Source organism: Pagrus pagrus (assembly GCF_965226575.1).
Source record: "Pagrus pagrus genome assembly, chromosome: 2".
In the NCBI taxonomy this organism is placed as follows: Eukaryota; Metazoa; Chordata; class Actinopteri; order Spariformes; family Sparidae; genus Pagrus; species Pagrus pagrus.
In genome coordinates, this window is record NC_140186.1 from 11,123,539 (window position 1) to 11,136,798 (window position 13,260).

Genomic DNA, 13,260 nt, shown 5'->3' on the forward strand with positions numbered 1-13,260 from the left:
CTGTCCACCTTTTCCAGGTACATCAGCACCAGGACCGGGGTGAGACGTTTCAGTGCGAACTTTGCCCCTTCACCTCCTCCCGTCACTTCAGCCTGAAACTTCACATGCGCTGCCACCAGCACTTCCCCCGCACAGACGTCAAGGTGAAAGAGGAGCTCACCACAGACACGGAGGGCGAGGGCTCCCTGATGGGTGACAGCGGCTCGGCAGACCTGAGGGGGACCGAGGTGTCCCCGCTGCATTCAGACACTCAGCAGCAGACGTCGCCGCCGCTCGAGGCCTCCTCCAATCACGTCCACATCAAGGAGGAGCCACTGGAGAGAGATCTGTCTGTGCTCTCCCCCTTTAGCATGTGCAGGGATCGTCCCAGCAGCAGTGCAAACTCCTTGGACCTGCCTGGAGTTGGGGTAGGAGTCGGGGTCAGATCCAGTCCCAGTGGTCCAACCACAGCCTCCCTCTTCAGCCCTGACATTAGTACCAAGACGGCCACTGACCTGCTTATGAAGCTCTCAGGTTAGCATCATTGTTTTCATAAAATGAAAAATGCAGTGCAGTCCAGCGCTGCAGCATATTGTCATTATTGGTTAATCTACTAGAATTTAAGCAAATAGCAAAGACGTGACCATCACAAGTTTGCAGAGCTCATTCTGTTCGACCAACAGCCAAACAATATTTACATACATATACATTTACTGTATAAAATATGGACAGCGCTTTCGGGCCTGAAAAGTGGCAGTTCCACTGGTTTCAAAAAGAAATGTGATTGTATGTAAGCTTATGAGAAGAAGATCTCTGTAAACAGTTTTGTGATGAGTTTAGGGTCTCATTCACTCGTTTAATGTCTTCTAAAATATAGCATGGTGTTCATTTTGTAAATGATGGTCCCATTTAGAGTAAAATAGACAATTAAACAGGGTAAACTTTGGCCGTGGTTACCTTGTGATTGACAAGTGGCTACCATGGCATCTCCTCGGGTTCTCAGTCGGATCCAACTGCAGTCTCTCGATAAAAAATGTTCACTTCTGGCTCCAAAAACTTAAAAAATGTTACATAGTACGCCTTTTAAACGACTTATCATTATCAAAAGACACATAAGACAAAAGACTTATCAAAAGATTTGACAATTCACGTTCAGATAATCAACTGATTTAAAAACAACTAATCATTTCAGTTCTAATGTGTTCTATGTGTCATCCCTGTGTTTATTTTTACTAACTTTGCAGCCTGTTTATAATGGCACCAGCCTGTAGGAGTCTATCAAAATTAAAAGCCTAACACCAGTGTAAAGTCGGTATACCATATTGCCATTATCGCCTATAAAAAGGACTAAACCTCCAACTGTCCAAGTGTAAGACACATCGCATCAACTAAAATGGTTTTGAGAAAAACAGCTTCCACAGTCACACTACCAGCTTGACTCCTGTAATCCATAATTGTTCTGTTTATTGTGCTGTTCTCTCAACTTGACTTCTCAACTCCAGTCGCTGCGGTTGCACTTTTATCAAAAAAGTGCTTCACTTCTTCCAGACTTGAACGTGAAGACATGCGTTCTGATCTTCGTTCTGTTGTCTCCCCTTTTGCCTTAAGTTTTGTTTTGATTTTTCGCTGTCACCAGAAATAACACTCGTAAGAAGTGTAAACAGTTTTATGTTTATCGTTTCAGGTCAAGGCTGCAGTACGTCTCTGTGAGCTGTTTTTAATGGATTTTAAAACAATGGGAGCCTAAAATGTCTGGGAGTTAGTTCAAGCCTTTAATGAATAGACAGTTTTAGCTTTTGACAGCTGCAAATACATTAAGGTGTTTAGACTTTTTATGGACATAAACACGGGGAAAAAAAGCGCAAAACCCTCTGGTGTTTGAATAGAAATAGTTTACACAATTGTGCGAAATAACGCTACATGGGTCTTGGGTGCATCTCTAGACACGTATGTTTGAGCTGATGTTTTTTCAGACTTTAAATATTATTGTGCAGATTGGTGATATCAGGCATGCCTTCACTTGTACACAGGGTTATTCACAACCTTGGCTTCTGTGTCTTTCCCATGAGTATAGTAGGAAAGCAGGCCATGGACTTTTAGCCTTTTCACAAGTACCACATGCCTTTTTAAACTGGTAAGGACAACACCCAAAGAATTCAAAACTTGAATAGGTACTGATTTGAGGAAGACAAAATACTGTATATTAGAACAAAAATATTTAATTTAAATGAATAAATGACTTTAAACATTAAATAAACACAGAAAAATAGCCTTTTTGTATGGGAAAAGTTTGCTCAGGTGCACTCCGCACTCAAATTCTCTATGATGTACAGTAGCACCTACATATCAAAAGGTCTTGCCAGTACACATATTGTATACTGTACATACTGCATATTGTTATTGAAAAACATAGTAGGCAGTCACAGACACACAGGCTTGAAATATTCCAATAACATCCCACAAAAAGCTGTCCAGCTTGTACAACACTGAGATACACACAGAAAGGATCTACATTCAAAAAACAACACATCTCACTGATGGTGGCTCGATCCGTGCTCAAATAGTGGATACTCCTAAAGCTGGCACATCTAACTGATTTATTGGCACCCTCCTTGTGTCATGCCGCTTCTGTGTACGACGAAGGTGTGTTGGAGTAAGCAAAAGAGAGCAGACATTCTTCGCATAATAACAGAACATTCTCAGTCTCCTTACTCCTGCATGGTATGCTTGGAATTTGATATTGAGCTTTCTTCTTACAGTAGTTTTTAAAAGTGAAGCTTGAGTGGCTTCATGCCTTTTAAAAGTTGCACTGCTAAATGGTCAATGGAGATGATGTTTTTGCTATTCATCAGTTATAGTGCACCTGATGTAGAGAAATGACTGTGTGTACCACCATGATTGGTAGCAGCAGAGTCGAAGATGTTCTTAAACATCAACTCAAGTGCCACTGTGCAGCACTAACGTCATGACCTAAATCAGAGCAGTACAGTATGTTCACATCTAATCTTATAGATAAATGGTTTGCTTTTGAATTGCTTATTATTTGCTTAAAAATGTCATTATAATACCCAAATGTCAAACAATTTTTGAGATTAGTTATCCATCCAAGAATGAATGCTGTATGATGGATTTCTTTAGCACACAGTTAAAATGACTCTCAAAGTCCTCTCCTGTTGGTCACTGATTAGCTCCGTTGAAGCAGTTGGGGACTAAATGGTTTGCTCAAGGGCACCTCAATACTAGTTGAGGGATTAATTTTTCTCACCCACATTTGATAGTTGTCAGGGGATTTAAAGATCTGTAACCTCTAGACATCTTTTTCCCGCTTACAGTTGTGTTTGCATGTGTCAGTATTAATATGACTGACAAAATGGTATATATTTAATGGTATTTATAATTGTTTATGAAACAAAAAATGACCTAGAAGTGGGTCTGAAGCTGTATTTAGGATGCTTTACATAGAGCGACTGTATTTTGGTGAGAGCCTCATTCAGAAATGAATCAGATTGCAGTTGTTGCAGTTGATGCTGTTTGACTTAAAGCAGTGTAAACAGTAATATGTGCCATTCATGAGGTAGTTTAAGACTTAAAATTTCTCTTTCAGTTCAGTATTTTTATGCCATTGGTAAAGTTGCAATGTGACATGGAATTTCCCTCAGCTTTCTAACATAATGACACAGCACTTTTTTTTAAACAAACTTAAGAAACATGCTGCTCTAAGGTGTACTAGGTCCAGGCCGTGTTTAGATGCATTTCACCATGTTGCACAATATCAAAGGATGAGCTTGGAGACGATGGCAAGATTGATGGAAAAAGGTTGACCGAGGTTCAGCGTCGGGGTCGAGGCTACGGCTGCCAGTCTTCCACTTAATGCTGTGTAATTAGATTGAGATCTTGAGCGAGGATGGGAGGAAAAAACCCTGGGAACATTAGATTAATTAAAAATTTATGCATAATTCATAATTAAAAAGGAATTCATAATTTGAAATGATTAGCGCCCTCAGCGCCATCCTGTGACCCCGCCAGGATGCACAGGGACTGGGCCGGCTTAGTTAACTCCCCCTCGATCTCGCACGCCCCGGCTCCACATGGATGCCCCCTGGGTGCCAGTTGCGCTTCACTCCCAGACTGCACAATCAAGCAGAGGCAACTCCCAAAGGAGCCAAGATGGCTCCTCGCAATGTCAGTCCAGTGTCAAGTGGCGGACATCTTAGTCAGGGCATCATTCAAGGAGAATGAGGAGGGATATAAAAAGACAGGGCGAGAGGATGTTGAACTTGAATGCATGATGACGGGTTTTAATGAATACTGCTGCTTTGATCACAAAGTTCTGCCTTTGTTGGGGGGCGGAGTTAAAGATGGAGGGTTATGAAACTGAGAAGAACGGGGCTCAGATCTTTGTGAGACTTACCCATGCCACGGAGCAGCCAGGGAGGGAGAGGTGAGGAAGTTCCTCTTGGGACCTCTAGACTCCATTTCTTTTGACCTCCCTGCCAACCTAGATTGAATGTGTACACGAGCAGCTCATCCCTCCTGCTTTTACACTGCTGTCTCAGTGCCTCAATCCCACAAGGCCTGGGAGAGGGAGGGGTGGAGGGAATGGGGGGTCTAGAAAAAAGCTGGAGAGGGAAAGATAAAAAAAAAGAGACAGATAAAGTGACAGCATGTGAGGGAGAGCGAGAAGGAGGCAAAGAGGGAGTTGCATCGAGTTCCCCAGGCATTAAAAGCCAGTGAACTCTTCCTGACCTCTGACATAATAAGCATATCATTTTTTTGGACTGCCCTGCTTTCCATTGAGTCTTGTACTGATACCCTTTGATTTTTATCCTTGCACGCTGACACAACCGTTAGCGATCCAGTGTGATCCACATTTTGATTCAGAGATGAAAGCCACCGAAGCACTTTGAAATGCACAGCCCCTACCCTGTGCCCAGTGGACCCTGAGTTAATAATGACAGTGGGCACTGCACACCCTCCAAACACCACCCCCACCTCCCGCTGCGGTGACACAGGCACAACGAGCTTGACCCTGGCTGGGTGTGAATAATTGGCATGCAGGGGGTTGTGGGAGGTGTTGCATCTGTCATGATGCTTCTGCAGTTGTCTTATTTATCTTTTTCCTGGGAGAGTATCTTGCATGCAATGCTTTGGTTACAGTGAAATGGGGCGCAGTTTGAATTTTAACATTGTACATTTTTAGACCTTTTGAATACTGTTACGGATTTTTGAGAGCATGGATTATTTTTTCGTGTCATTATCCTGGTGACAGACAGTTTGTTATTTGACAACACCATTGCAGCATCAATTGTATGTTCAAGTGTAAAAATATTTTGCTTTTGTTGCACCAGAATATTTAGAATTTGAAATGTCTTCTCTTAAGTTTTGTCTCTTTTGTAAACATCTAGATTTAATCTACATGTCCCTTGCTTTCCAGCTCCGCATGAGCAGACACAGGCAGGCCTTTTGTGTGTGACCTCTGGTCCATACATCCCCACTGCAGCCATCAGTATCACTGTCCAGTGTCTAGCACACTGTCAGCTATTGTTGGGTTCTCAACCTGCCCCACGTAGCCCTGTGCTTCTTTTTTTTATCCGGGAGAAAACAGCAGCCAATTGTCAGAGGGGGAGCAGGCCGGCGTGACAGAGGTGGAAAGCTAATGAAGTTATTTGACGGCAGCCCTGGCCACAGAGCGAGAGGTGAGGCGGAGTGGACAAGCGCCTGGCAGCGAGACGGATGAGGCGCAAGAGAGAAGCGTGGCGAAGGGGAGAGAGTCGGGCGAGAGAACGGCGATGGAAGTAGCATTGGTGGCAGGTGTCAGAAGGGTGTGATAACATGGAGACAAACTGATAGCATCGTCAACCCGGAGCTAGAACCATCCGTACAGTATCATGCGATGTCAGGGGGCTGACATTGGCCTGGGTACGTACTCACACAGGCAAGAAGCTCACAGAAGAGATGCCAAGTCACCCAGAGACGCCTACCTCCTCCTCAGATCTGTGTTCATTTCACAAGATGCTCTGCCAGAGACTCGATGCTCATGATGCTATTGTGATTGTGAAATTTGGACAGACAAAAGGCCAAAGTGTGAGCTGAATTGTTCCTGTTGGTACTGTGCTCTGTCTTTTTTGTCATTGAGCTTAGAGAAATAAAAAAAACGTGCCCATTGGTTTGGGCTACTAAATAATTCATTGGGCTATGTAACATAGATTCTTAGTGGAAATACACTCTATTTATAGCGACAATCCAAAAGGTCACTGGAGTGGTGTGACTTTGTGTGTGAGTGCACGTCCTGGGGTTGTTTTTGTTCTCGTGAGGCCACAGAGAAGAGGAATTTAAGAATCTAAGTTTGTGTTCAGTGTGTATTTGTCAGTAGCTTATGTGCAGAGCAGCTTGACACACAAAGTAAGCATTTCTCCGAAGATAAAGATAAGTATGTGTCTGCGTGGGTAGACAGGATAGTGTATTTTTATGTGTGTTTGTAAGGCGGTGACCAAGTGTGCTGTCCCTGTCTGATCCGACATGGCCCAACACGCTTCTAATTAGAGGACGTCCTTCCAGGTGCTGACCAGGTTATACTTAGCCTGCCCGCTGACATCTGACGGTGTGACATTTCCAGCTGGTGCTGCGTGCGACCCTGCGCCACTGCCCCTGAACTTGAAGGTCACTGCCCCCCTCCCACCCCCCGCCACCGCCTCCTCCCCCACCGCTCAACCTCTTCCTTCTCCCCCTCTTGAACTACAGCCCAAGCCTGCCATAGAGTGGCACTGTGGCATTGTGGCACCACATGGGTGGTCAAAACACCAGCACCTGTCCCCTCTTCCTGCCCCGTATCCCCTGTCCCTGAGCCCTCTATCCCTCCGGCATAGATCATCATTAATCAGAGGGGTTGGAGCCGGCACAGATTGATGATGCGGGCAGGGGGCGGCAGGCCTGTGGCGGTTAGAGATGTTAGGTGAGACGGTAGGGTGAGGAGCGGAGCAGATCTCTGCTGGGGCCAGAGGAGACTGGACAGCGGTCTGCCCAAGAGTGATAGCCTCTCTTATATCCATGCCCTGTGTCTGTGTACGTGCATGAGTGTGTGTGTGTGTATGTGTGTGTGACAAACAGATAGTAGTGGTGTACATGTTATGTGAAAACTGTTGATATGTCAAGGGTTGGGTTGGGTGTTGATGACATTTTGATATGTTTTTTGGTACCCTACTCTGTCTCAATCAAACATCATTGGAATCAAATTAATACAACTTTAATTATTAAAATTTAAAAAAAATTAAATTACTTAAATGTGATTTGAATTTTGATTTGAATATATGGATAATTGCAGAAGTAGGTCCCTAGAAGCTCCCCAACTTTGTTATTTTATTGTTATTGTTATCTGCTTATTTCAAAATGCAAAATGACATCATATTCCCAGGATAAATCACATTAGCTTTTGGTACGGATCCAGATAAAAGGAAGGATCCAGGATATTTTTCTTACTTTCTGTAACATTGCAAATTAGGGTGTTTTAGGCATTTTCATTAATTTTTCAGGACATAATGCATAGAACTTGATTGAAAAAAAAAACAGGCGTATTTAGGTGGCTGGTATCCAAAAAAAAATCAGATCTGGTGAATTTAAATATGTTTTATTTGATATCGGATGCGGCTTGATTGAATTAAAGGGGACTGTTGGGCCTTGGCAGGGGTATGCACACATGTACTGAGTAACCATTGTAGTTGACAAATGTAAAAGACTGCCTTTTAAACTTTGCTTTAGTAGCCAGGTTTGATTCTTAACTGGTGTGTAAAACAGTCTAAATCGTAACACTATAGTTGAGGATACTGTTGCATCCAGATTGACTAATTTGTGTTTACTTTTGCCAACAAAAACACAGCAACATTTCAGTGAACATGTGTTCCAACACAAACTTATCACAAGCTTCATGCTTGTGCAGATACATGCTGTTTCTCCACTTCTTTTGAAAGCAGATGATGATTATCATCTAACTAATTAGATTAGTTAGATAATTATCATCTTATATAAGTCAGAAACTTACAAAAAATAAAATGATTAAAAGTTTTCAAAAGCTTTCAATAATATGGCTTATTTTAAAAATACATATACAGCAACAGACAGAAAATGGTGCTAGAAGCAAAATTTGTGCATGCATTCATGTAACAGTTTCAAGTGTCATGTATGCTGATTTGTGCTGTCAACAGCCAGTCCACTTCATGAAATACTTAGTACTGTAATTAGTGCTGTAAAATGGCACGGTGCACCTGTAGTAAATCAGGTTACAGTAGTGGACAATAGTATCCTTTAACCTTCCCCATGGTTCCCATAGTTGCACTGAATAAAACGAAGATATCAAATAACTTTCCACAAACTGACAGAATGTGTTTTAAAAACATTCTTCCACATCGTCTCTCTGCGTTTTATAGCCATTTAAAATTTCAACAATGTTGTAAGCTATAGCCTGTGTAAACCTTTGTTTTAGCACAGAGTGTAGTGGAGCGTGCTGAGAGACACAAAGAGAGACGCTTGCCCCGCTGTTCTTTTCTTGGCGACTATCGGAAGTTGCTCCATGTCTAATTATTAATTATTCATCTTAGGCGGATTAGATGTGGCCCAGTTTCTCTTGAAGATGACTTTAGAGCAGAGGGATCCATGTGACAGTTCACTCCCCAACCTAGGCTACACACTGCAGAGATGGCATGATAAGGCTTCAGCCGATTGCTATCTTGCTCTACAGAAGTACAGGAATTATTTCATGTCCTTACGCCTGAAGAGGATTCAGACGAGGGCCAGGGCGAGAAGGGATGAGGAAACTAGACTTAAAGTAGAATAGAGATGAGAATAAAGTGGAGAGAAATTAATGGGGTGGTGAAGGGGGGCAGTATGGAGGAGAAAGATGAAGGAAATGAATTGGGAGTTTGTTGTGGATGCTCTAAAGACCAAGAGAGAGAGAGACAGTCATGAGGTTGCACCCTCTGTGTTGGCCCACAGCACGCCAACTGTGGTGTCTGTAGCAGTGACAAGACTGTGAAAATCCACTGTGGGCCACTTTGTTGTTCTGTTTAATTTGCACATTCATGTATCATACTTTATGTTGTTTGTGTAGTCATCTTCACTCATAAAAGATGTTCAAGTTCAAGAAATGTTGATATAATGTCCTTGTGGGATATTAAACTCAACTTCAGGTGTTGCTGTTTGTTTTTATCAGTTAGCGTCAAATTAAATTAAAGTTAGATGCTCATCTCAAGCTGAAGGATAAAAGGTACACAGAATGCAGTACGTGGCTCTTAAGTGCATGCAAATTTTAGAGACTTTTTGCTGTCTTACACTGAGATGCTGTAACAGAAAGAGCCTCCACCTGGCCTCTTGTTTTTACTACGAACCTCACTTGTTTGGTCACAACCAGTATTTAGTCTCCCCTTACATTCTCTGTCTTCATATCGCACCATTCCTTCAATTTCTTTTCTTTCTGTCTGCAGCGGCCAACCAGAGAGAGACCCTCAAGTCTCCTTTCCACCTGAAGGAAGAGCCCAAAGTGGAGGAGGCATTGAGCCCCAGACCATCCTCTCAATCCCAGAACCAGGTCCAACCAAGCTTCCCTGCGACTTTCTGCCAGGATGGACCAGCGGGGGCAGCAGCAGTGACTGAACGCCTGGGGCCACTGAAACCAAGGGAAGGAAGTCCCATGGCGAAGAACAGCTTGCTGAGCCAGGATATCAACGTCAAGGTGGCTTCTGAGCTGCTGATTAAGCTCTCAGGTATTATTGTTATTATTCTAGATAAAAACAAATCATCAAATTTGGGTGCGCATTCTGTAAGTTTGTGAAAAAAACTTTACGCAAACAACCTTGAATACCTTTTTAAAAATCCGTGTCCTCTATCCAAAAGTATTTCTAAGAGAGAACAGTTCATGCACTGTGTTATTGATATTTGTGGTGCCGGTCGGCTTTTTGAGTGTCAGATCAGCCAATAGCAGCTCAGGTTGTGACACATAAAAGGGTTTTGTTGTTTTCTACCATAGCACACCTAACCAAGCTGAAATTGGGGGCTTCTCAAAGGTGAGCAAAGTGTACCTGTGGGGAAAAGCATATGTGGTGAAATAGTTTCTTTGAGGCCTTCAGATTGTGGCTGCGAAGACTTTGTATCTTCAGTGATGATATTCGGGTAACTTGTCTTGACCCTTCATTTTCTTTCTACGGTCCCCTTCGTTGCATCTATGGTTTTCTCCCAGTTTTTGTGAACAAGAAGCAGTATGTCGAGGTTCAGTTCTGCTTTGTGTTGTGCAACAGTTTCCTGTTCTGATGTCTTCAAAACAATGCTGTTTGAAACGTAAATGAAACACAATGGGATCACTTGTTAATCCTTTTTTTTCACATAACTTCAATTAAAACGGTTCAAAGACAATATATTTAATGTTTTCTCTCATCAACTTCATTGATTTTAGTAAATTTATGCATATTATGAACTTGATGCCAGCAACACAAATGTTGATGAAGGCTCTCAGTTTTTATCAACACATTGTTTGCCCCTCAGTTTTGTTTGGGGAACGCTCCTATTCACAGTGTAATTTCAGTCTCATCAGTGATATTTGGTCAGACCTGCCTCGTTTGGTCATGATATTATCAGCCCTTTCAATAATTTGGAAAAAAACGGTAGTTAACCTACTCTCTGACGTCTGTTCTTTCATTTCCTGGAGGCATCTCTTCATCAGAAGTTTTTAGTGTGTTTGTCCATGCATCTCCCATTGACTTAAACACAGCTGACACCATAGTCTTGCACCAAAGAAAGATTTGGTGAAAAAAAACACCTGTTTGTAACATTTCACATGTAAACAGGTTCATTGGTAACAGGTGATAGTATCATGATTGGTTATGAAAGGGGAGTCCTCGAAAGACTCAATTGTTCACAAGCAAGGATGGGTTGAGGTTCACCACTTTGTGAAACACACCATTGTGTAAAGGATATCACGACACAGGCTTAGGAAGACTATAAAACCGTTGTTGGTGAACAGAGTTCATTTGGAAATGATTGCATTCTGTTTTTATTTGCCCACTTTTTTGGAATCAGTGTTGTATATTTAACTCGACCCTGACTCGCCTCTTAGTTTATGCCAAACAGTTAAACAGTAAGATATTTGACACACATCATGTTTCAACCTGTGTGGACCACTCTGACATCATCCAGAGCAGCATTGTTCAGCCTTTACAGCTTCTGGTTTGAGCTCAGCAAGAATGTTGCTAACAAGTCCTCAGGCAGAGACTCAAACCTAGCTCTTTATTTTGTGGCACAGTGCGTGTGCTGCTGCTGCGCTGTTGTTTTTCGAATACTACACAGTTTGCATCGCTGCTAGATAACGTTGAAGCTGCTGCTTGTTTTAGCCTACATACAAAATCACTCCTGAGCGCCAGGGCCAGTTCAAGTGTGTTATGGACAGGTGTTTGTCCGCTGTGGGCTGCTGGAGTGTATCTCTCAGGCTGTCAAGAATGAAATTTGCTGAAGTATGTATCAGTTTGTACCAACACAGCTGGTTTCCCGAGCTATATGATACACCTTTTTTTTTCCTTTTTTCCCCCCCCTTAACTATGTATTTTAAAGGCCTCATGAACTACATTTCCTGTAGAAAAAAAGACTGCTTTCAACATTGGAATGATTAGTACGCTAGAATTATGCAGCCATAAAATGTGACACACTTGTGAAAATATGCATCCATCCACAGTGTTAAAAACCAAAGCTAGAGGCAGTCTGATGGTGGCGCAGTGGGGCGTTTCTCCATCCGCCGCTCTTCATCCTGTGCCAGTGTGTGCGTGCCTGACAGACACCTCACACACCGGTTGCCATTGTTCTCTCTGGGTTGACTGGTGTTCACAGTGACTCATGCTGGCTTGAAGCTCTGTGGTACTACACGTGTGCTGCTCCACTGCCTGCCCCCAGGTCACGTTTCCCCCGTGTGTGTGCGTGAGTGAGTGTGCTTTTGTGTAAAGAAGACAAAGATGACATGATTACCACTTAAAAACAACAGAAAAACCTAATTCAAGACGTTCGCCTTTGTGTTAAATCCGAGACAAAAACTGAGAGAATGATGTGGGCTGTATATAATTCCTCCACTGTACTGCCTCCAACCTATGTTCTTTGTTTCATCTTTGTTATCCCTCTTTCTCTCCCGTCATTTTTGCCATTTTCCAATCCCCTGCACTGATGTTATCCTGCCAGTTTATTTGGTCCTCAAGCAGCACGGCCGGCGTTTATCCCCTCCCATCACTTACACTAGCTCTGCAAGGTTGACCTAGGTTAGGGAAAGATGCTGCAGCGTTCATCCGTCCGCTGGCTCCCTCTGCCCCCTCACACAGTCCTCGGAGCGCAGTGCCGTCCATTGCCATGGCAACAGCGGGGGCGGTAGATGGAGAGGGCCGTCTAGAGTGACAGCCTTGACAAGAGTCTGGACCCTCAAATGACCCTAGGGGGAAGGGAAGGAGGAAAAGATGGCGAGGAGGAAAGGAGAGAGCCAGGGAAAGGTCAGCACCGTTACAGTCACGTGTGATTACGGTCATGAGGTTCAAGGGCATCTACACAGTGACCTCTCTCTGTCCCCTGTTAAAGGTCAGCCCCAGTGAGAATACCAGAATAGGGAAATCACAATGGGGATTTTAGGAAAAGCGTTTTCTTTGTACAAAACAGCTATAAGTGCATATTTTCTCAGTCTTGCTTGTCATACAGCAAATGGACACAGCCTAATTAGATTTCTGTTGCTCATCCTTCCTCGGCCATGGCATTGGACAATCGGAGCAAGTGGGGTTGTCATCATTACTGGCCATTGTGCTGTAACATGAGTTGCATCATCCCTTTAACTAGGTCACCCCCCCACCCCCCCCACCCCTTCCTTATCAAACATTGGTTGGTCGTGTTGAGTCGCCTTGCTAGCGCTACCTCCCCCACATCTGTTTAAAACCAGGCTGCTGGTGTCTGGGGGCTAATTACGCCGGGCTAAATAGTCCCTGGCGCCAGAGGCTAACGTGTCCTAGCAGATGGGCACTGGTGTTGCAGGGCAAGGGGAACATGGCGTCACAGGAAGGGAGGGGGAAGGCAGGAGAGGGGGGGGTGTAAGGCCCTAGGTGGTGCCCTGGCAGACTGGCATCGTGTGGGTAACAGCCGTGCCACCCACTCACCATCCAGCCACCCTCACTATAGGTGTGAAATCACACTTTGTACTGGCTTAACTCATTCCTCATTCCTTAGGAACAGGCCCTCCATCTCTGAGGACATTTTACAGGCCCTCTCCCCTCTGCAGTG

The 13,260-nt window shown here is 43.6% G+C and overlaps 1 protein-coding gene across 1 annotated transcript in view; it reads left to right on the forward strand.

Moving 5' to 3' along the window:
- Positions 1-13,260, forward strand: part of znf827 (zinc finger protein 827) — a 74,166-nt gene that overhangs the window by 26,060 nt on the left and 34,846 nt on the right. Inside the window, exons 4-5 of the mRNA XM_084340892.1 lie at positions 18-513; positions 9,453-9,731. Of these exons, the coding sequence (XP_084197018.1) occupies positions 18-513; positions 9,453-9,731 (775 nt within the window). The remainder of the gene's footprint in view (positions 1-17; positions 514-9,452; positions 9,732-13,260) is intronic.